General features: G+C 38.3%; 2 protein-coding genes across 2 annotated transcripts; both read left to right on the top strand.

The window, feature by feature from the left end:
• The first annotated feature begins 1265 nt into the window (after positions 1-1265).
• LOC116249731 (sphingolipid delta(4)-desaturase DES1-like) lies at positions 1266-5454 on the top strand. Its single transcript, XM_031622965.2, has 2 exons — positions 1266-1610; positions 4279-5454. The coding sequence occupies exons 1-2, from the start codon at positions 1449-1451 to the stop codon at positions 5104-5106; spliced, it is 990 nt and encodes a 329-aa protein (XP_031478825.1). The 5' UTR covers positions 1266-1448; the 3' UTR covers positions 5107-5454.
• A 15448-nt stretch (positions 5455-20902) lies between these two features.
• LOC116251122 (auxin efflux carrier component 5) lies at positions 20903-23682 on the top strand. Its single transcript, XM_031625200.2, has 5 exons — positions 20903-21671; positions 21962-22047; positions 22609-22766; positions 23075-23151; positions 23479-23682. Exons 1-5 carry the CDS (start codon positions 20992-20994, stop codon positions 23549-23551), a joined length of 1074 nt encoding a protein of 357 aa, XP_031481060.1. The 5' UTR covers positions 20903-20991; the 3' UTR covers positions 23552-23682.
• Positions 23683-25531: the final 1849 nt, after the last annotated feature.

The raw sequence follows: 25531 nt of genomic DNA on the forward strand, positions 1-25531 counted from the left end.
TTATTAATGCCTGAATTTGGAACTAAGTTTCCCTTGATAGGTCCCTAGTAGAGGCCAAACTCCAAGGCTAGATGATCTAGTTCTACATATATTATATTAGACTTAGTATATCATTTGCATAGATCAATGATGATCCAGACGTGAACAACATATCAAATTGATTCTAATGTTCTTCATTAATCTACTTTTGAGATCTACTTAGATGTTAAAACATGCATAATTTCAAAATTAGAGGATGTTTGTTTCCCTAGGTTTTCGGTGACATTTAAACTTAAGAATTAGAACATTTTTGGTCTAGTAGAAGATATGATTATCATTGGTAAATGCCTCAAAAACGGTCAGACCTCATACCAACAGGTTGAGCATTGAGCATGCACATGGAAAACATAAGCAAGTACATGTAAATGGTTTTCATTTATATGATCTGCATGTAAAATGAAAATTTTACATGTAAACAATCGTTTAGTTGTGGATTCATTTGGGCTGAGAATTTAGTGTGCCAAACTTTTTTTTTTTAAAAAAAAATTAGCTGCTTATATAAGGATGTTAGTGGATTAGATTTGAATTAGATATGTACTTTACCATAGATGCTTTTCTGTGTATCTATATATTTAACTTTTAGTTAAAAAAAACAAAGTCAACTTTCAACTTGTCAATTCCACCATTAGTTCTCGAACTTGATCTGCGCTCGCTACTTGGTGGATTTTGGTCATAAATTTAATTTTCGTTTGTGGTTTCAACTTTTGTAATAAAAAGATCTTACATAAAACTTATCATAAAACCGCTTGAATTTGGCATTTTTTTAAAGAATTTTCAAGAAATGGAGCGTCTAAATTGTTGTATAATTACATCATATGCAATTAGAAGATAGATGTTGCTCCTCATAAAGTCATGACAAGAAACGAATAGTGTTTAGACCTAAGACCATTGGCTTTGCTAATTTTGTTTGAATCTTCTCGAGTCGCTGCCTTGCTAATGGCGGAGAGATTTCATCATATTATTTCTTGATTAAAATTCGGAGACTAATTATTGGACTACTCTAAAAAAGTAAAACCAATCAAACAATATATATATATATAATGTGACCTTAAGAAGGTTAGTCCGGATTTGGCGTGCTCGGTCGGACCAGGATGATCTGGCGTTGTTTGGATTACCACGGGCGTCCACCACTTGTAAACCGACTGAGTCTCTCCTCGGGCGCACCCCCCGATGGAGGCGGAGATTGCCGCAAAATCTGGAGGCTATTATGGTAAATCGAGTAATGGTTCCGGTGCCGATGGCAAGCCCCAGCCGCTCGTATTGCCTGCCGCGACGCTCTCCTCTGGTTTGAAAAAGCGGAGAGGAGAGGGGAGGAGGAGGGGAGAGCAGAGCAGGAGAGGAGTTGGAGGAGAAGAGCTCGTCTCTGCTCCCTCTCGTTCTACGCAGAGACAAAGAGAGAGACGTAAGAAATGGTGACGGCGAATGGTGCGGAGGAGGCAGACGGAGCGATCGCGACCGACTTCTTCTGGTCGGAGACAGACGAGCCCCATGCCTCCAGGCGGCGTCAGATCCTCGCTCTCTACCCTCAGATCAAGCAACTCTTCGGCCCAGATCCGTTCGCTCTTCCCAAGGTCAGTACAGAGTTTCAAACCCCCTCAATCCAATCCCTCAAGAAGAAAAAGGACATCTCCGGAGATGAATACCGTCTCGCATTTTGTTGCCTCGCTCTCGGCGCTCCGGAGATTTGATTTCCTCTTTCTCTTCGGCGTTTCCCGTCCTTTTTTTCCCCCTTCTTTCTTTTATGCTCCCGGCAAGAAATATCGGTTCTTTTTATTCCACTTTTCAGTTTCCACGTACTTTTGATGTTCATCTCTTTCGGGGTTTCCCATTTTTCTGCGGAGCCACGGCGCGACTGGATTCACCGATTCCATTTCGTATACGAGCTGCTGATGAAAATGTGGATTACCCAACAAACTTCATATCTTACGCGTGCTTCAGTTTAGGTTTCAGAATTTCGTTTGTCGCGAAAGAGAAAGTCGTGGAGACGTCGATTCAGATAGATTTCAATGCTTTTCCACAGCGCAGTTTCTCGGGTCGAGGCATGCCTTTTTCTTCCTCTGGTTTCTCTTTTTTCCTTTTCTTCCCTCTTCTTCATGGGGGAGAGCAACCGTGCTGCCGAAAGGCTCTCCTTCATTTCACGAGGTATGACTCGGACCGGCCCGAGGAGTGGCGACGCCCGGTAACAGACAAATGTCCATCTGTTTGGCGAGACCTCCCTCGCGTTTCTGCACTCTCCCATCAATTAATTACTTCACCGGAATATTCCACTCTTGCCGGCGGCGGAAAATTGGCAGCGACAGAGGCGGGGAGCCAGGCTGTTTCTTGCGTTTTTGCCTTTTTTCTATGATTTCTTCTTTTTGAGGCTGAGGGCCACCGTTCTGCCGCATGCAAGTGTGTGGTCCCTGCGTCTGCACGAATACTTTGTTTGTGTTCGTCTCGAACGCAAAAACACAAAAAAAAATCTTGTTCCGGCGTCTGAGTCAGAGGCTCATGGCTCCGTTCTGAACCTCTTCGGCTTCATGTTCCGCCTGTACGTCTATAGGAGCGCCTTTGTCTTGACTCAATGGAGTTGTCCACAGATCTACGAATCTGCACCAGTCGTCTCATAGCCGATTGAATGGATTTATGTTTGCATCATGTTTTTATTCATTCGCATCTTTGTTTGCGTGAACTCCAAAAGCATTAAAAATTCTAGGAGCACTTTATGTTTTTTTGTTTCTCCTGTGTTAAAACCATATCTGAGTATTGATATTTCAATTCAATATTTTCTTGCATGAATTAGTCTTAACCTGGTGTATCTTCTGTCACATTCGTAACATCCGCCTTGATCTCTTAGAATTAAGATATAGGAATAATTGTAGGTTAAAGGCGATTATTTTGGAAAAAGAGGGTACAGGGCCACTTCTTCATGGCTAGCTGCCATTAACAACAAAGAAGCTGGATATTTTAATAGAAACTGGAAAAAGACGGGGAAACTGTTGGATGGATTGGATCTTTTCTGCCTTTCTCCACTCACGCACGTGGTGGACCCTATGACTTTTACAAACGAATGATGAGAGAGATCTCACGGCACATCATAGCTGGTGACATAGAAAAGACCTTGACACTTTCATTCTTTGGGCCGTAATTCTCTCTAGTTCATTTTATCATACTCCATACTTATAATTTACATCTCTTTAGATCTAGATCTTCATTTCATATCTCTGAACTCAAATCTTAGAACCAGAGCAACCATCATATCTAGAATCTGCTTGTTAAAACTTTTCTATCTCATAATTAGATCTTGGTCCAAGATTCAGATACATTGAACCTGAACACTTTCATTTTAGTGCCATAAACATAACATTATTTATGTAAAGAAAAAAGATGATCAGAAAAAATCAAGTAAATCTGAAAACCAACAAAATACAGGAAAAGAAAAAAAGCTTGTTATAATTTTTTTGTATAAATAAGAATAAAACATTAGTAATTGTTATAAAAAAGCATCTCACCTATTATTAACAAACTAAAATTTGAAATAAATCATCTTGTTCTTACCTTGAAAACAATCTCATAACATGCAACCCTGTAAGGTGCAGCAGAATCGACGTCTCACTTCCCTGTTGATCTTAACAGAATCATAGAACCAAGGGATTTTTTATTTTTTTTTTGCAGAAAAACAATGAGGGGATTCTCAGCTTGAGCTTCAGCTTTGCATTCTTATATTTGTGTTACATCTGAATACTGGTTTTTCGCCCTTTCTTCTTTTTTGTATTGTCAACTATCTTTTTCTCGTCTTAAATAGGCGGATTTTTAAAAGAACATGTTCCAAAACAAGACTGGCTCTGTCTGGCCGACGAGGAGTGTCTTTTCTCCAGCATTCTAACTGAGTCTAATAAACTGGAAGGCTCGAAGACCTTGGCTGCGCCTTTAACCTCTGACGTCTGCAACAGGGGATCCTCTGTTCTGCCACATTAACATATCAGTGGATCAACCACCAATATAGCTCCCTCTCTTGTTCCACCAAAATGTGCACTCATCTTTAGCTTGTAGAAGAAAGATGATCATGCCCTTGGAGATCAAATCATGCAAAAATTTTCGTCTTTTAGTCAGATCATGCACTCACCGTGTGTTTGGGTGTGGCTGTCTCTGATTATATGATATATTGAACATGCCAAGTTCAAAAATGATGTTTGAACATCTCATCTCCTTGAAAGGTGTTTGGACACTAACCATGTGTTTTGTCATGGGCGCCATCAGATCACAGCGGTGGTGCTGCTCCAACTGTGGACGGCGGCTTCCCTTGCAGAGTCTCGGTGGTTGACGATTCTGGCCGTCGCCTACTTCTTCGGCTCCTTCCTCAACCACAACCTCTTCCTGGCCATCCACGAGCTGAGCCACAACCTGGCCTTCTCGACGCCGTCCTACAACCGGTGGCTGGGCATCTTCGCCAACCTCCCAATCGGCATCCCCATGTCCGTCACCTTCCAGAAGTACCACCTGGAGCATCACAGATACCAAGGGGTGGACGGGTGGGACATGGACGTTCCTAGCCAAATCGAGGCCCGCCTTGTCACCAACCTCTTCGCCAAGTCTCTGTGGGTTATCTTCCAGCTCTTCTTCTACGCCTTGAGGCCTGTCTTCCTCAAGCCGAAGCCCCCGGGCCTATGGGAGGCCACCAACCTCGCCGTTCAGCTCGCACTCGACGCCGCCCTGGTCCGCTTCTTCGGCTGGAGGTCTCTGGCCTATCTCATCCTCGCCACCTTCGTCGGCGGCGGCATGCACCCGATGGCCGGCCACTTCATCTCCGAGCACTACGTTTTCAACCCGCGGCAGGAGACGTACTCCTACTACGGGCCACTCAACCTGCTCACCTGGCACGTCGGCTACCACAACGAGCACCATGACTTCCCCCGCATCCCCGGCAACAGGCTGCACAAGGTGAGGGAGATCGCGCCGGAGTTCTATGACAAGCTCCATTCCTACAGGTCGTGGAGTCAGGTCATTTACATGTACCTCGCCGACCCGACCGTGGGACCTTTCAGTCGCATGAAGAGGAAGCTATCCGCTGCTTCCAAGAAGGAATAGGGAAACGCATGCAGGAAGAGAGAGAGAGAGAGAGGGAGTCCTTTCTCCCTTTTTTTTTTTTTGGTTGTTGTTCTTTTTCTTTATATGCTGCTCTTTTTTTGGTTCTCCTCCAACAGGGTTTTGGCGAGCGCTTCTCCTCTATCTATATTTATTTATTTCTTATATATTATCTTTTCTGCCCAAAAATGAGAGTCAATCCATCAACTAGACACGCTTTTAAGAACTATGTGACTGTTCTCTTTTGCGGAGCTGGTTGGGTCTTACTGGTTCTGATGCACCAAAAACTTCAAGGTTTTAAGCTTATTTTCAAAATGTATAAATATCATGTACTGGAAATTTAATTGGCCATATTGATGATGCTTGTTATCTGATTGGATGTTTGTTAAAAAGATATGATCCAATGTCATTTATCAAATGTAAATCTGGTTCAGAATGCTAATTTTTTTCCTATATAAGATATTGAATCTGAATCCCATCAACGACACCCCTATGAACTTATTAAAGAAAAAGGAAGCTGGCACGCTTGGGTTGTCGGACCGCATTTGCTCCTTTGTCTTTCAATGTAGGGCTCGTAGGTTTTTGCGGAGCAACATGGCCGACCAGGTCAGGTCGGCAACATGCAACCCCTCGGATTAATTTTTTTCAATAATTATTTTTAAAAGCCAAACGACAAATATTTGTTGTTATTTTATTTGAAAAAATAAGATGATACTTGGTGAATATGAGCCGAGCTCGGTTCAACTGTTAAAAAGATTCTGCGAGTTGAGTTCAGCAATTTGGGTTTTAGTTTTACCGAGTAAGCTATAGGTATTAATCCCACTACTCGAAAAAGGCCCCCATTCCCTGCCTTAGCTTTTGATTGCCTCTCAAATCCAAGGTTTAAAAAATTTTTTTGATGTTTTCTCACAGCAAATATGTGATGCGCTGTAGAGATCGGTGAGGTTCAATCTCAAAACCACATATTTCACCTCTAAATAAAGAAGATTTGAAATTCACAAGTTTAAGAACTGAAGTTTGTACAAACAGTGGATCTTCACATTAAATTCAGATCTGAGGTTATCAAACATGGCTTAATGGATAATAGTTTTTGGAGCTCGGCTCGACTTGGTAAACTCGTTCAACCAACCCTTTTCAAAGGGTAGACTTCCTATTTCATTTTTCTTCCTTTGAGAAAACCAAGAGCTTCTACCTAAAACCCCGTTTGATGTTAAGGTAAAATTTGGAAAAATTTGGAAAGTTAAAGTTACCATGAAAAAAAAAATCTATGATAAAAAGTTAGAATTTTTTTTTCAATGTAAAATTAACTGTTTCATTTAATTTAAAAAAAACCGTACAACAAATTGTACTTTAAAATTAATATTAATGTGCATCAAACAAACACAACCTAAAGATACTAAGCCACCAACTTTAATACGGACGCAACCAACCAATAGGTACAAAAAGGACTCCTGGAGGGAGAGAGTAATTAATGTTAAAAAGTAAGAGGAATATTTTTTGCTTTTTAATCTTTCCTTACGGGTACCAAGGAAAGACGCGCTGCATGCCAACTTTTAAAACGTAAGGGCATCCCGCGATAGGCCACTCTAGAATGAATGAGTAAATGGAGTCCAGTTTTATGAAATCGACTTGAATGAACTCGATTAAATAAATGATTGAATAAAAATTCGAATTGGATTCTTCATTTTTTTTTTATAAGATTTTAATTTTAAACCCTCAAATACGTAGGATGTTCAATAAAAAGGAATGGGGAGCATCAACATATGAAATAACTAAATTGATAAATAAATTTTCTGGGACTGCATGATCACAAGCCACATGTTGGGGTAGTGCCTCCAGACGCTTTCCATCAATATATGAAATAACTAAATTGATAAATAAATTTTATGGGACTGTATAATCACAGTCCCACATGCTGGACATTGCAGTGGCTCAATGACTTCTTCCAGATAGCAATTGCAGCTCCATTTTCTGTGCATGGATGTGAAACAATTACAGCCAAGTATATTGGCTCAATTACATGAACTTGGAGAGGAGTTACATAGTTCAATTACAAGAACTGTACTAACTGCGTCAATCAACACAGGACTCACAGGAAACCAAATGCAGGTCCAAAAAAAACAAACAAGCCAAAAATATAAGGTAAAAAAAAAAAAACAAACAAGCCACTTAAATATAAGACGTTGAATGCTTTGTCAAACGTGACTGCTCTTTCTTTTTTTCCATCGCTTGCTCCTTATTAATACTTTTGATTACCTATAGCACCTGCATCTTGGTATAACTAACCAGTGTTACTTATATCTCGACGCGGCTGAGTTTCGTATTTTTCTTTTTACCTCATGTCTTTTCTTCTGTAGTATTCTTGTCTCTGATTACCCTTTTTTTGTTCATAACCTTCCAGACCTGTCCTTAATTCGCTTCATTTTCCTCTATATCATTCTCCTCACTTGTCTTTTTGTTGAGCTCATGTTTGGAGGCTATGACTTATATCCTCTTGGCAGCGCATTTGGGAGAAGCGCAACAACGGGGCCTTTAGGAGCACATTTTCATCGTCGGATTTTGTAACATGCCTTGTGAAGGGGAACATCTACTTTGCTATCCGACTATGACATTGTCTTTTGTTTGTTGTTGTATGACTCTCTTGCTCCATCTATTCAGTTTCCTTTCACTTCTCTTATTTTGTTTTATTGTGTTATTGTATTGTATATATATATATATATATATATATTTGCTGTTTGTTTTTGTATTTAGGAGACTTATTGTTCTCAAATTTTGTTATACATTTTCATTTTATTGGCTCCTCTCCAAATATATTCTTTTTTGCAATTCTGCACTTTTTTTTAGCTTATGATTTACTTTTACCTTAATTAACGACGAAATTTGGCACGTACAGCTTCTTTTTCTTTTTTCGTCTCTTTCAAGATAACTGTTACGGATAGTAGTGATCCTCCATGGCCATGGCTAATTTATTCGTGTGGGTGAAAGGGATCACCCTTATACATTACTACATGAAATTTAACAACGAATCTTGTCGAATTTGACTTGGGAATCGATACTTCAAGTAAGACCCGACCCGAAACTTTATGGATTTTTGTATAGGAATATTTTGTTTCGCGTTTTGGATTTAATTTCAATCTGATCCACGTTTAAGTGATCAGTTACAGGATGTTGGGTCCGACCTCAGCTGCGCCTTTTGTATTTAATAATAATTTGTTTATTTTACTTGCCTTTCAACTTGTAAAGATCCATCTTTTAAGTGGGAACTTGATCCAAATTTATGTTTTGGTCGTTACACCTAAACCCACAAACCTTTTATACATCCTCCTCGTCCTCCCGTCTTCCCTTCTTCCTCCCCTCCTTAGTTCACGATTTCAAAATAAATAAATAAAAAGGTGAAAAATGCAGTTAAAAAGAAGATCAATGGGTGCCTTCCATCAAAAAGATCAAACACCTTCATTTGATGTATGTAGATGGAATTATATATATATATATGTGTGTGTGTCTGTGTGTGTGTGTTTGTGCAAGGGCGGAGTGAAGGGGGCCTAGGCCATGGCCCCATCTCAGCCAATGGAAATTCTTTTTTTTTTTACATTGAAAAAAATAATATTTTTTAATTGCATAAGTTATTTTTTGTATTATAATTCGGTTTGGCCCTACCCGGATCCAAAGGTCGAACTGCCGGCCCGCCCCTAAAGAAAATCCTGGCTCCGCCCCTGTGTATGTGTGGGACAAGAGAAAGAGAAATTAGTTGGTGCTAAACAAATAAACAAAAATCAGCCACTGATCAGCAGTAAAAGGAAAAGAAAAACAAAGACAAAAAATCTGATCAAACATTTTTGTCATGTAGTATATATATACTTACTTTTTGTCAGAGCAGTATAGATGCACAGACTCATGCTTGATGTATTGTGTTGGCTAGGTATATATATATATCTATATATTCAAGATAAAAATGTCAAGAAAATCAAGGCAGAAAAGGAGGTAGGATATTTTAGTCATCTAACATTAATTAATAATTTTTTTTACATTGATTTTCTCTTAACCTTCCATCTTAAAAAAATAATTATCAAAATGATTCCTTAAAAAGTAAGATTTGGCACGTGTTACAAATAGGTTTTCTGTTCTCCAATAATAACACATGGAAAAAAAAATGTGGATCGAAAATCTAGGGATGAGGAAAGTCTTCATGAGGACATTGAGAAGGATGTGTTTACTCCTTCGAAAATGGACAGGAAAGCTCAACAAGATTCAGCGTTGAAGAAAATCAAGAGTTAGCAAGAAGGCAGTAGGCACAAAGTTTGATCAGAAGAAAGCTAGTAAGAAACTCTTTGTGAATGCTGTTTAATGCAAATTAGTGCGAAATGTGACGACATTTCACCCGGTTTTGCATGCAAAGCTGTCTTGATCAGAAAGTTGGGATGGTGAGAAAGAAAATCATACCTATTCATTAAGCATTAAAATCAGCTTCCACTAGTCTCAAAGCAAGGGAAGAGGGAGTAAAGGGGCAAAGAGAAAGGCGGTGCTTCAAGACGTTAGTAACAAAATGTATGTCTTCAATGGACAAATAAAAGAAAATAGAAAGCAAATCAGAATTAAATCTTCCTCAGTTTGTGGGCAAGCCATGAAAATTTTAACTTGGAACATCGATGGATTAGTGCATGGGTGTTGAACTCCAATATGTTCTTAGGGAACAAGACCCAATGCGTTTTTTACCTTTTTAAGCCAATGCTCTCCTTCATTGGATAGGAGAAATGAAGGAAACTGGTTCAAAAATCTGGTACTCATAGCCTTGCGGAGTTCATACTCGTGTCATTGTTACTTATGCTAAAATAGAAACTACCATATCTGCTCTTGCGGAATGGAATCGTGAATGCTTTGGTAATATTTATGTGAGAATAAGGATTTTGTATGAGGAACTTGATGTGATGCAAAAGAAAATGAACAGATGTGATAATCAAGCTATGGATTTATTTTTTGTTCCATGCGAACAACTGAGGCAATCTTTAACAGAGGAAGATGAAAGTGGAGGCTGAAAGCTAGGGTCATGTGTATGGGAAAGGGAAACCGTAACACTGGTTTTTGTCAGGCTCTAGTTAAAGGCAGACGTGCAGGGAACAATATTGCTGCTCATTGTAAAGATGGAAGAAGATATGAAGAGCATACTGAAATTAGGATGATTAGTAAAGATTCCTTCAAAGAATTACGAGGCATCTAGGAAGGAATGTGATGTTGGCGCACTCCCTTGATTCACACTCAATCACCTCCCTTTTGATAACGGCAAAATGAGGAGAGGTGACCATAGGCTGCAACACACCAAGCAACACACCAAGGAGAGGGATGCAGAGTGTGACAGGGCAGAGAGTACACGGCAGGGGAGAGAGAGAAAGGAGACGGCAGGAGAGAGAGAGTAAAGAACGAAAGGGGACTTCACGGGTAGAGAGAAGAGGTTTAAGGAAAAAAAATTATTTCTTCTTTTGGGCGTACTACATTCAACTTTCTCTAACAACTATATATAAAAAAACAAAAGTTTGATCCTCACGCTAATAACCGCTGGTCATTCCATGATCTCTTCTATTTCAGCCCTCAACTTAGTAACCGCTGGTCACTCTCATGATCTCCTTCATTTCAGCCCTCAAGTCTCGCACAATTTTCTCCATCACCCATGATCTTGGGAACCGCACATACATTCACAAGTTCTCCTCACGTCTCCACTTTTCACTCCCACCAATTTCTCCATTTTCTTTAACTACCCATTATTTGGAACCGATGGAACTCACGTACCCACGAGCTCCTTCACGCACTCACACTTACACACGTTCCCACGAGCTCCTCCACAACAGGAGTTAGAGCAATATGTGAGATATGTTACAGGGTTTAGAGGAGTGTACTCTAGTGATGGAGCTTGAAAACATTGAATTACTCAAACCAGTGAACTTGTGCAACGTCAAGCATGTAGTTTTCAAGACGAATAGAGAAAGTGCTCTAGGTCCGAGTGGGGTTTCTAGTGGTTTCTTCCAAGTCCCCCGGAATTTATTTGGTTTTGATGTTTTAAAGTTGTGAAAGATTTTTTGCATACATACAAGCTTGTGTACAAGATCAACAGGTCCAAACTTGACCTGATTCCTAAGTATAGCGGGCAAAATAATGTCAAACAATTGCGTCTTATTGTGCTTTGAGACTTTGTTTATCAAATCATTTTAAGATGCTTTCAGAGTACATGAAACCTATTTTGCATTGAATATTAGGGGAGAATAATTAGCAATTTTATCAGTCAGCTGTCATCATAACAATGTAACATTGACCCATGAGACTGTTAACTTCTTGGGAAGACTGAAATCTGGATCAATTTGCCCTAAGCTAAATATAACTAAAGCTCACGACATATTGAATTGGAGGTTCCTTAAAAACTGCTTATCCTTTTTTAGGCTTGCTGCAAACTGGATTGATTTAATAACGATATGTGTTTCCAATTCTTCCTTTGCAATCATAATTAACAAAAAATTAAGGCATAATTTTGACATGAATAGAGGAGTTCAAAAGGGAAATCTAATCTCTCCTTTTCCTCGTTCTCATTGCAATGGAAATTCTTGGAAGGAAAGTTGCTAAGAGGGTTAATGGATCAAAAATTTTGGTGTCTATCTGCCTTAGATTGGGAAAATGTCTTGTTCTATTTTGTACAGATGATGTGCTAATTTTGCAAAGCTGAAATGCAGTCTATTGTGAACATCAAAGACACACTCAATGATTTGAAATGTAGGTCTAGTTTAATGGTGAATCCTTTGAAATCTGAGTGTCTTCCTTTAACATTGATCAAGCTGGTCTGTCATATTCAGAGAGAACTTGGTTGGAAATATGCTACTTTTCCAATCAAATACTTATGTCTTCCTCTTGTTCAATGAAGCTTGAGAACTAAATGGTGTAGTAACCTGATTGACAAAGTGGACCAGAAGCTAGCATCTTCAAAAATATCCTTAGTTTCATTTTCCAGATGTTTATGTTTGTGGAGGCATGTGATATGTTAGGTGGTCTGATTTTGGAGCAGCATGTTTATAATCCCTAGTAAGGTCATTCACAAAATCAATCCTATAATGTCTAAATTTCTTTAGGTGACAATACAATCATAAAAATATTCACTTAACAGCCTGGCAATATATATGCAGGTTGGGGCTTGAGGGAGGTGCTAACCTCTATAATCTTGTGGATCTCAACAGAGCTTGTTTGATTACTTTAGCTTTAAAAAATTGCCTTGGCAATTCCATCTAGGCTAAATTCATGAACAAAAGATATCTGTCCTTCCATAGCTTGTGGACAATGAGATATTATAGTAAAGTTTCTTGGGTGCTTAGGGGACTCAATGAGGTTGGGGAAGCTATCTCATTGCACCTCTTGGCAGGTTAGTGATGGTCATATAAAATTTTGGCAGGATTGATGGGACTGGATATGGTTGTACGAAGGTATGTTTTGTAAGGGAACTGTATGTGGCCTATAGCTGAGATGATGAATTTTGACATAATTCTATGGCCATAGCTCAAGCAGCTGCTTAAAAAGAATAATATGAAAAGGCCCCTTCTTGACAAAGGCAATCAGTTTTACAGAAAGTCCGAGTTTCTCATGAACAATTTGAATGGAGATAATGGATATGGTAGATAATTTTGTTTCTAGAGCCAACTGGTTCGTCTTTGTAGGCTTCATGGGGCAGTTTGTTGATGATTGATAGGCCAAACAAACAGGGTTGTGCTGCTGTTAATAGATGTTTTGTTTGCAAAGAGACAGAAAGTGTTGATCATATCTTTTTTCAAATATCCTTTTGCAATAAAGATATGGTTGTGCATTTGTGCTAAGTATAAAGTGACGAGAATTCCTCACACATCTGTTGTGCCGGAAAAAGAAATCTGGTTTGATAGAAGACACAAGAAGGAATAGATGTTGTCTTGTTAGAGAATATCCTCCCATTTAGTGATCTGGCACCTTTGAGTACCAAGGAACAAATTCTTGTTCAATGGGTCCAATGCTTCTATTAGAACTCAAGTTCAATGCATCAAGAATAAGCTTGAGGAATTTTATTACCCCTTAAACCGTAGTAATAAACTGAATGATCTTACATATTGTAAAGTTTGGTTAAAGCTTGGCTTTATTCTTGGTAGATGGTTGATCCGTAGGATGGTGAAGTCAGTATTCAAATAGTTTCCACAAGAAATAAACAGATGTGAAGGATTTCATATGAAGTGCAAAGAAGTGATATAATATTCTCATCTCTGAAATTGTTAAGATGACTACTGATAGACTGCTCTTGAAGCAATTGTTCTTAAAAATGTTTTCAGCAATTTAACAAATGTCATGTTCGACTATGTTTGTTTTATTTCCAATCAAAAAAATTGGTTGAAATGGCGGGTGGAATGTATGGAAGGATGCAAAGAGTTGTAGAAACAACTGGTATTCATAAGGAGACTCGTGCACTTGTTGAAAATTGGTAAAGAAAACCCTATAGGGAGACTATTTTAAAGCTCCTTCCTCATAGATGAGCAGTAGGTCTATTGTATTCTTATTCTATTTTCAGGTTGTGTTCAGTAACAGTTGGTTTACGTTCTTTTGTGTTCTCTTGGACATTGTTTCATTCTTTCATTGATTGTATATATGTTTTTGATCAATAAGAGGTAGGAGGGTGCCTAACCTTCAGTAGGTTGCGTTGGAGAAAAAATAGCTTGTGGTTTGGAGTACCTCAATTGTAATTCTTGTTTTTTTCAAAGAAATCCTTGTTAGAGACCAAATAACTAAAAATCCAACTATCTCAATTTGTCTCATGTCATGGAGCTGCGATGATCATATACCTCCTTGTGTTAGACCCTCTTCCTCATGACCTGAGATCACATATACATTGGTTGTACCACGTGTTTTTTTCCTATTGGAGGATTTTCTCCTTTTCCTTTCATTATAAAGATAATTTAAAATGTTTGATAATGGTTTTTGAAATGAAAAAGTTATTAATTTTTTAGGTTTATATCAGTTTGAAACATATTTCGAGAAAGATTTATGAAAATTATAATGCATGGAATATTTGTTATAATATTGTATTGTAATACCCCAAACTACATCTACTTAATTTTTGAAACATATCTTTATATTCTTCAGCTACTTATTATAAGTTGCTAGTTGTGGTGGCTGACTTTTTCGTAGATTGGCTTCTTCAAATGAGATTGTTACGATTAGATATAACTCACAACCAGCTCTCCAATGACATTAATTGTCCTGAGTGTGGATTATGTATGACAAAGAATTGGTCCACGGAAGTGGAAGTTCTTTAGATAATTTAAGGCACTTAAATGCAATTTTTAAAAACTAATAAACTGCTTAATAATGAGACTAGTGGTCCTAAAAGACATACTTAAAAGAGACTAAACATAGTTTAATCTTAATTAATCTAGGTTTAGGTTTAATTAATCGATCATTAATTACAACTGATTAAATTAGAGTTAAACTGGAATTTCATTGAATAAAGAGGGATTAACTTTGAGAATTAGTAACTTTAGGCTGGTTGAGCATAAGTCGATCATCATTGAATCACCATGGAAAAGAGAGAAAAGAGAGAGAGAGAGAGAGAGATGTAAGGATCATTTGGTGGGCCGACATATGTCAATGAGAAATTTTAGACATTATGACTATCTTAATGTAAATATCTGGTTAAGTGGTTGCATTTTGGGATATCACGTCATTTTATATTGTATGGGGTATTTTTATAATGTATAGATACCTATACGCAATTACGGATTCTTTGATGTGTTGAATCCAAAATTGCTCATAACATAAAAGGTAGTGGTCCCTAGGGACGTGCAGAGAGTTGAAACATCGCTTTTTAGGGTTGTCTCTTTCCCATCTGAGAGGAACCGCACGTGTTTCGCTCAGACCCTGGAAGATCCTACTGTGATCTCACCGTCCGGTTGATCCTATTATGATCTCACCATCCGGTTGTTCAGATGGATTCAGGTATGCTTCCACTACAGTTAAAGTTTTGATTCAATGATTTAGCATGAACGAGATCCCACTTAGGGCATATTCTTTTGTTTGTATATGCATTAGGAAATCTCCATCAAGGGAACACGGAAAACTCTGGCCGACCGACTGAGGTTTGTCAGGCTACCCTTTGGGAGACTTTTAGCAGTTGCTGGCACTTTCAAACAATCAAGATCATCGTTTATATCATGTAAGGTGTCCATAGGGTTTCCAATTTTTTTTTTTTATTGATTTAAACCAATTGAATGTGTAATTTTGTGTCATATTCTAGGAATCATGCTTTTTCTACTGCTCCACGTATTCATATAATTTGTTTGGGGAGAAAATGCACATTTGAGGTGATTTTATAAACCCCCAAATTGCCCAGTTTGTGAAATAGCCCTTTGGAGCATGTTTTTTGAGATATTGACATTACAGATGCATTCTACATGTCAAAAAATGGTACATAACCCAAATAGTTTTGAACTGCCCGAGCCATTTTTCTTGTATCCGGTGGTTGACGTAGGTCAGTGGTTGCTGGTCGTCCATGGCTGAGCTACGGCTGACATGGCTAGGCCACAACCCTCGCGTGGCTAGGCACCATCATCGGCTGTAGGCTCAGCTTGTTTTTGACTTCCCGAGGTGTACCCACACACCATTTCAAGCATACGGGCCCTATATATATATATATATATCTCGGTTGAGTATGTGCTGTCTTTGATCCATTGTTATGTTTTACTTGTTTATGATTAATGATATGATATTGAGAGCATGAGCAGGAGATGGATGTAGGGGCAAGGGCCTAAGGCCAGATTTATTGTTAACAAATCAAACAAAATGGACATTAGTTGAGCCTAATGTAAAAGGGGTTAGGAGGGCGATGCATGGGCCTGGGTTTTGAGAACGGACTTATTGAGAACAAACCATATTGTGAAGTGCTCCTTACCCGGGAGCAATGAGTCTGTCCCCACGTATAGTATAGGATGTGTTGCTGTAACAATTATAGGTTAGCTTAGTAGTCGTTGGGAGTTACAACAAGGTTACCCCAAGTTCTACTATTCTCATGACTTACTTGTTGTGTGTGATGATCGAAAGCTACAGGCAGGTCTTGTTGCGCATTATACATTCCATAGTGAAATACATCATTGCTTAGTTCTTAGGGTTATGTGTTTGAGCATGCAAACTACATTATGATGGCTACTCATTACTTAGATGGAATACTTGGTGTTTTGGTGTCTCTATTGTTCCATCTATACTATCTAGGTTTGAATGGTTGAAGTATGTATGGGCCTCAGGGATAGACTATACTCAAGTTTATCTTTTGTGCTTGTTGATATTTTATTTTCAGGTACTCATTCCGAGGAGTGTGGTGCATTATGATGCTGTTGGGATAGAGAGTGATCTTTGGATTGTGGCTGATGCTAATCCTTGCTGCGTTTTGGTCGTGGAACTGTTTTGTGTATATATGACCATGTAGGGTGATGTCCTTTTACTTAGTTTTTGTGCTATGATATATCTATTTTATCTTTTGGCTACAGGATGTTGTTTTACATTTTATATGTGTGTTCTACAGTACGACCACTGATGCACTAGTTACACTGACTGCTTGTATGTTGTGCCCTAGGACACATACAAAGGAAAATCTCTAATGCATTATGCATGCATCACTCGTGTTGCACTAAATTTGTACGTAATATATGGTTGTGAGTAGCATCATTATATATATGAAAGTACTCCAATCTTTGGGGCAGACTCACGAAACAATTGCAAACTATTTATGTTGCTAAACAGCTACTAAGATCCTCAATTTAACAAACACAACCTTAGAGTCTCTTATCCCAACCATGGAAGTTGGGGTACCTTTTTCCCACCTAATGACTAACCTAGTGTTTCAAGTATTGTCTACATCCACCCACTTTGAGCGATACACATTTGTTGTTTCTTGCCAACATGATGTAAGGCCAATATAGGTTTATGACTTTTATTTTAAATTAGTTTAAAATGTTTTTATTTTTTAATTTGAAAATTTTGAAAAATGGGGTTACATGGGCCATTATACAACTCAACCCCTTTCTTTTACATCTAAAAATCACCACTAGGGTAAGATTGTATACTTGATTGTACTGTCTTTTCTTACCTGGTTGTTTAGGTTAGTCAGGTTGTCCGTCCATAGCCATTTAGAGAGCATTTGGTTACTCTACATTTGAAATTCATGGATCTGATGTGTACATGAGGTGTCATGCTTTTGTGATGTGGCAAAAGATCTTATGGTAAATCCATGGTTCATCAAACTAAGGATCTTGGGTCAGACCTAAAGACCCACACTTAAGATGTTTATCTTAGTTCCTTGCATTAAGAAAATGTTGTATTCAAGATCAAAGGGGGATGGTCTGATCTTAAATCTACAGTTCTGAAATATTGATGATCTCAAATACGTTGTTATCCAATCCTCTCTAGGGGGTCATTTGGTAGGAGAGGCACGTCGTGAATGCCCCATAAAATTGGTCTAAAGATTGGAGCAAGTGCATTAGACACTAAACTATTGTTCAATGAACCCACCCTAATTGTTAAGCCAGACTCATGAGACACTTACAAAGTGTCTATGCTGCCAAACTACCCTTAAGAGTGGTTTGCACTGGACATCTAAAAGTCCATCACAAATTTGAAAATTTGAAAAGTGAAGGCTGGCTGCATTTCAATTTGTACCCAATAAGATGGGGAACTTCTATGTCAAATCCCTCAACCTATACCATGATTCCAGTTATTTGAACCAGGAGATGAACTCTTCACAGGTAGTGTTGGTACCATGGGTCGCACCAATTAAACAAAGCCTAATGATAAAGTTGTTTTATAAAAATCGGTTGTTCAAGAAAACTGGCCAAGATGAAGATTCGGTAAATTAACTTATTCAACAATACAGCTGAATCGGTTGTAAATTATCAGCTAAAATATATTAACATTTTTTGTTCTCAAACAAAATAAACTGAAACTATATAAATAATAATAATTAAAAACTTTTGAAAATACAAAATAAAAATCACACATGGTACTTTTGAAGCAGAAAAAAAAATGCCACCATATATAGCTCATGTACACCATGCATGAGTACTGTCAAATCATCTAGTTATCTAAGGACACAAGCCAATCTTCCCTTGGCAAAAACGGAATACAAGAATCAGATCTTAGATCTAGACCACAATCCATTTAGGGCCTACTTGTGGTTCTGGTAGTTTTGGTGGCATTAATTCTGAGATAACGTGTCTCATTCCCATCTGGGATTTGGAAAGGAATAAAATTTGGAGATTGGAGCACTATGCCTGGCGATGGCAAACACCACATAAGAGCATGCAGGTTGATGATGTATTATTCCATATTCCTTTCCTTCATGGCTACAATGCTTGAATGGATTTGGACAACGGGTTGGAATAAGACATCAAAATTTGGAGAATAAAACGTAAAGTATCATTCTATTCCCATTCAACAATACAATGGATGATGTATGACAAAAAGGCACACTCAAATTTTTCGGTGGTACACTTGAATTTCAGAGGACGATACGTCAAGCATAATAAGACAATATTCTGTTTTTTGCTTTCCCTTTTCATAATAGTCCAAACTTTTATTGCGTAAGTACATTAATTTGCTGTTATTGTCAAAATAGTCCAAATAACTACTGTGTTCTACAAGTAGGGGTGAACAACGAGTTGAGCTACTCGACTTTGACTTGTTAAAGCTCGACTCGTGAACAAGTTTGAGCGAGTCATTTGCTTAATGAGTTGAGCTCAAGTTCATGAGCTGACTTATTCAAATAATCGAGTTAAGGTTCAAGCTCAACACGTAACTGCTGAGTCAAGCTCAAGCTTTAATCGAGTATGTCGAGCCTTAATCAATGCGATATATTCAAATGAGTTTATAAGCTTGTCGGGCCTTAATTGAGTCGAGCTTGAGCTCAACATGTAACAATGAATATTAATTTTATACAAATGAATTTGTCGAGCCTCAATTGAGTTGAGCATGAGCTCAACCCGTAACTGCCGAGTCGAGCTCGAGTTGCTTCCATCGAACTATTTTCGAGCTCGAGCCGAAGCGAGCTCGAGGTTTCATTAGTCGAACCGAGTTCGAGCTGACTGAACTCTGTCTCAACTCGGTTTGTGTTCACCCCTATCTATAAGTTTAATCAATTCTCACATGATTACGACATTTCTAGGCATCACAGACCAGAATGGCTTTCAAGTACATTAGAAATTAACAAAGTCCTCAAATCAGATCCGGGCCCCTCGTACAAATGTTCTCAAAACACATGTTTCAAGCACACCTGCTTCAAGGAACATGCTGTAATTATGTCCAATGTTTGATTGTCCACAAATGTAAGAAAACAATATTCACTACGGCACTATGTTTCTTTGAACGAGAACATAATGTTCTCGAAATAGGTATAAATAAGAACACGATGATCTTCTGATTATATCATCCATATAATAGCATTAAGAGGATACCTTATGTACCAAAAAAGGAAAGGTTGGCTTTGGAAAATGCTTTGAGCAAGAACTGCATTTAAAAAAAAGCTAATTTCACAAGGATGCCGATGGAAAATTTGCTTTTTATATGCTTTACAGTTGAGCATAGAATATGCATGCTAGAAAATGTGCCGGCTACCATTACAAGCAGTCCCTTCCCTTTTTTTCTTTTCCAAATCAAACCATGCTTGTAAGTGCGTTTAGCATTGTCCATATGCCAAGAATCAATGCTTACGCTGCATCACGTTTGTCTTAACGGAAAATATGATCTTTTAGGAATTTAATATCGCAACAATTTTGAGCGGTTGATCTTCAATATGTTAAAAGTCCTGCCTTAACGTCACAGAGGAATGTCATATATATCGGATTTATGTCTAACTGTTTGTTCCAATCTGGTAAAGAAACTCGGATTAGATGGCTAAGCTGATTCGAGATTGCTATGCAGCTTCGCAATTAACTGAGTCTCAATGCTATACTAGACTACAATCTGAACCCAATTATATATAAATGCCCGATATTAGGCTAGTCGGATCCGAACTGGGTTTGAAAAAATTGGATTCGAACTGGGTTTGAAAAAATTGGATCCGAATATAAATATTGGGATCTGATTGCGTAGGATCCGATCAAGTCGAATTTGGTAATCGCTGGTTGGTAGCCAAATCTGATCCGTTTACATCTCAAAAGTCATATCATGAGAACGGCTAGCTTAGAACATGTAGAGTATGCCTGTATTACATTAAAAGCCTTTGAGAATTATAATTCATAAGAATATATATAACTTCAGTTCATAGAATTGTCTAGCCGCAAGGATTCCACATTATTTCACGTTTGAGTGTGTACTTGTTTATTTTATTGCTTCACTTGCTCCATTTTCTCAGTATATCAAGTAGCTAAATCTAAAATTTCAAAGTTCGGCCATATTTTTGTTATTTCCCTAAAAGTTTGGCAGTTGTTTCTATTCAATGTCAATACATATAAATTTCAAAGTATTTTACAAAGGAACTGATTTTTAGTTTCATGCCAATAGACTGGCGTGTCACCAGGGTTTCATGTTCCTTCTAGCATAATGTAGAAGAACAATAATGAAAGCAACATCAAATTTCCTTTCTCCTCACAAATGAACGATCAAAGCAACCCAATGGAGAAGATTTGCTCTCAGCAATTTCATGCGTTCAATAATTACCCAACTGGTCAAGAGAATCCCAAGCAAAAGAATCCCACTATCCCACACTCTGCTGCCCACATCATATAAATACAAAACAGTGAAAAAAAGGAGGCACCAACTACACCAGCCATCGTTTGAGAAAAGAAGCAAACTCTTGGGAGTTGACACTTCCATTATAGTCGATTTGATTTCCTTTGTTCAACTCAGAGAAGAAAGAAGATGATTGGCATTAAGGATATCTACAATGTTATATCATCCACCTTCCCTCTATATGTCCCTCTCTTCCTTGGCTATGGCTCTGTGAGATGGTGGAAGATCTTCACCCCTGAGCAGTGCATAGCCATAAACAAGCTTGTGGCCTACTTTACTCTCCCCTTCTTCACCTTCGAGTTCGCGTCGCATGTCGACCCATTTGCGATGAATTACCAGGTTATCGCGGCCGATGTGCTCTCCAAGGTGATCATAGTGGTGATCTTGGCTTTCTGGGCTAAGTGCAGTAGTAAAGGGAGCTATAGCTGGTCCATAACAAGTTTCTCACTGATCACACTCACAAACTCACTGGTTGTGGGTGTGCCCATGCTGCATGGCATGTATGGTATGATGGCAGAAGACCTGGTGGTGCAACTCTCTGTTTTCCAAGCCATAGTGTGGCTGACAGTGCTGCTGTTTGTGCTGGAGGTGAGAAAAGCAAGGAGCAGTGTGCTCTCTGTCATGGCCTCTAGTAAGGACTCCCAAGTTGTCTCAGTTGACGTAGAGAAGGAGGCACAGGGAACTGAGAGTTTAAGCAGTGAGAAACCCTCAATCTGCGCAATCTTGAGGGTGGTGTTTTTGAAGCTTGCTATCAACCCCAACTCTTATGCTAGCATTGTTGGTGTTATATGGGCTTCTCTCTCTAACCGGTGAGCTCCATTTCCTTGCAGAATAACTCTCTCTCTCTTTCTCTCTCTCTCTCTCTCTCTATATATATATATATATGATGTTAACATATTCTATTGACTCATAAACGAACAAATTCAAAAGATGGTATATGATCAGATGTATCTAGTGGACCTAATCACAGTCGCATAAAGGATCTAAAAGATAGGAACCCAGGATCAAAGATTGGAACGGATAACTTATTTGTTCAAGAATTCTTCTTTGAATGTTTCACATGGACTGATGCAATCCGTTGATGACCATAAAATTGCAGGTGGCATTTTGGTATGCCAAGCGTGATGGAAGGATCGATCACCATATTGTCTAAAGCTGGTGGAGGCATGGCAATGTTTAGCATGGGTATGCCTCGAACTAATTAGCTTCCTAATTGCCTTGATGGTCACACAAGTTTGGGAAAGCTTTTGTCCTTGTCTATTCAACCCTTAGTTCGAACACATAGTTTCGTAGATTGTGTTATACATTTGATAATATCAACTTTGTCAACAATCCCTCAATCGTGGAGACATGCTTTGGTTTTAATGCATATTCAAATAACCTTAAAGTCTAAGGTCCGATTCTTCCAAAGGTGGAGCCAGGATTTTTTTTAGGGGCAGGCCAAACGATCCATTGGTTGAGAAGAGGAGCGACGAGATGGGCCAAACTAAAAAAAATTGATTTTTTTAATATTTTTTTCCTGCACTCATCTAGGCCTCCCTCTGCCCCTGGATTCTCCCGAACTTTCCTGACTTAACAAACTAATGTGTACACATGAGAGAAGCATGTTTTATGAGTTGAATTTGAAACTTTGGGAATGAATGCATGAATAGGTTCAAGAACACTGTTAGAAGTTGTGAGTTTCAACTGCAGATGAGTTCAGTGTCCTAGTATTGTTAACTTGAAGCATGCATTGGGTATTTTCAGGAGTTTTCATGTCTCAACAAAAGAAGCTTATAGCATGTGGGCCGAGCTTAGCAGTGTTTGCTATGGTGTTGAGGTTCATTGCTGGACCAGCAGCCATGGCCATTGCTTCCATTGTTGTGGGCCTTCGCGGGACCGTCCTCCGGATTGCCATCATCCAGGTAATTCTCTTCCTACAATTTGCAAGAGACTAGAGGTCCCAAAATAGATTCTTAAAATATTGGACTGTCGAGTTGCCATCATCCAGGTAACACAATTTGCAAGAGACTAGGGGTCCCAAAATAGGTTCATAAAATAACAAACTGTCCAATGAATTTAGTGTAGATTCACGAAATACTCAAATGAAATTTGCACCACCGACATCCACTAGAGTCGAACCTGTGGCTTGCCTTCCATCAGTCGTTTATCAAAGCAAAGTGATCGGTTGCGATGTGTACTTTTTAAATGGCTGATTTCGACTTTACGACAGGCTGCGGTGCCGCAATCCATCACCTCATTCATTTACGCGAGGGAGTACGACCTGCATGCGGAGGTCCTCAGCACGGCGTAAGTTTCCTCTATGAAAGCATGGGGAGAATTTTTATGTGAAAATTCATCTTTTATTTGAAGTTAAAATTTTCTTCAAGGTAAAAAGAGGGGAATGCAAAGAGGATGCCATTAAAAAGATTCTCAATCTCCACGCATGAAGATGCTTTCATATTTTTTCGTATAAAAAATTCTCTCCAACAAGAAAAAAAGTTGTTTTTTTACCTTGAATTTTCACATTTTGCCTATGCAAAAAAAAAAATATGTGCTATATAATTTCCTTCGTCTGGTTTTACATATCATTTTTCTGCTCATTCAAAATTATTTTATTATTTGTTTAATTTGCAGGGTCATTTTTGGGATGCTTGTCTCCCTGCCTGTGCTGATAGCTTACTATGTGATTCTTGGCCTTTTGAACTGATACCACCTCAGGTGCCACGCTGGTGCTTGGCGTTACACCATTAGTAGTGGACTCATTAGAAAATTTAATTTGAACTTCTGTAATCCTCCCAATGAAAAATTTTGATGTGTTAAATGGTGATCCGGAAGAAGTTTGACACAAGCACGTCAAGTTCATGATTAAATTTGGCTTGCTCTTCAAGATCAATATGTATGTTCTTTAATTTTATAACATCAAAAATTTATATATATATATATATATATATATGAAACGGCAAGTTATTAATTTCATAACTAGCAATTGTCCCTAAGAGAGAGTGTGTGACGACTCTTTTCTTAAAAATCTAAAATCATTTTAAATTAAAATTATGATGCACAAAAATAACCATTAAAACTATTAGACAATGTTACCGGCAAAGTATAAACTATCATCATTTTAAATAAAGAATTAGGTTACACTTTAGAAAAAATTGTTTGGCAAAAGCTCAGAGTACAACAATTTGGGACATTCTAGGGTCCTTAAATTCCAAATCAAATAGATCATTTGGACAACATTAGATCATCACGATAGCACAACAACATCGTCGCCATCTTTTTGATTCACGATCTTCTGGAAAGGCAAATTGGGTTGAGAATTAGAAGAAGTTCTCAATACCATGTCTACTATTAGTTTATCAGCTTATAATGATCAAATCAAAGGTTGAACTTCCCATTCTAGCAAATAATGATCGGCCAATCTTGGTCACCCTATCACGGCTGAGGAATTGTACATTAACCTCATGTAAATGGTATGGTTGAGGATGAATTCTTCTTATGCCTAGAAGAGGTCTGCCAATCTCAAGAAGGGACTTACTCGTTCAGGAATTGGTGGCCGTGTTGTAAGCAAATTCTTCCCACAACAAGTACTCAATCTAGTTATGTGACTATCGCTGCATATAACACCTCAAGTATGTCTCTAAGACTTCGTTTAGTACTTCCATTTATCCATACATTGAGGATGGTAGGCGGTGCTAAGAAAAGTTTATTCTCCTATAAACTAAAATAATACTGCCAAAATTTGCTAAGGAATAGAGGATCTCGATCGCTTACAGTCATCTTTGACATGTCATGCAACATTCCTACATGATTTTGAAATGCCTTGGCTACTTCTTTTGTAGTGTAGGGGCGTGAAAAGGCTATGAAATAGGTGTATTTCGAAAAGCGATTGATTATAACGAGGGGCGGAGGTAGAAATTTTTCACGAGGGGGGCGAATTAAAATTTGTAAATTTTGACTAGAGCTAAAATATCATTTTTCAAAATTTTTATATAAAACAAGTGAAATTTTTTAAAATTTACATGTAATTTTTTGTTTTTAGATAGAATCAAGGCCCATGTGGCCTTACCTTAGCTCCGCCCCTAATTACGATTAATATAATGGATTTCTCTTTAGATCACACCTACCCTTTAATGAAGTCCATAGACAATTCCTCCAAAATGTGTCACGGAATCAGCAACAATTTTAACAACCTAAGAGGTCGGAGTTTTATATTTAAGCTTTTGGCATACAACACAACTCCTAATATATCCTTGATGTCCCTCTTCATGCTAGGCGACAAAAACATTTGTCAGATTCTTTGATGACTTGGTATATTTTACAATTTTAATCAATAGTGGACATATGGGGGATAAAACTCTACTCCTTGGTTCCCTCCCTCCTTCCATCATAGTATATTCCTAACAGCTTTTTGATTAACCCGATTCTTGGGGAACATATATTATGCCTTGAAAACATAGATAGGGCACATGCCAATAGTATCCATGATTCTTTAATTGATTACTTTTCAATTGTTGTCATATGTCTTCGACTGGTTTGAGTTTTTTATGGGCTTCGTCCAACCATCCCATATGTCCACTATTGATTTTACTAAAATGCTTAATCGGGATGACATTAATTTCTTCATCCAAACATCTGTCCCAAACTTCCTTGGCAGTTTATTGGCCACCCCATTTTCTGGTCCTCT

Source organism: Nymphaea colorata, chromosome 3, assembly GCF_008831285.2.
Source record: "Nymphaea colorata isolate Beijing-Zhang1983 chromosome 3, ASM883128v2, whole genome shotgun sequence".
Taxonomy (NCBI): domain Eukaryota; kingdom Viridiplantae; phylum Streptophyta; class Magnoliopsida; order Nymphaeales; family Nymphaeaceae; genus Nymphaea; species Nymphaea colorata.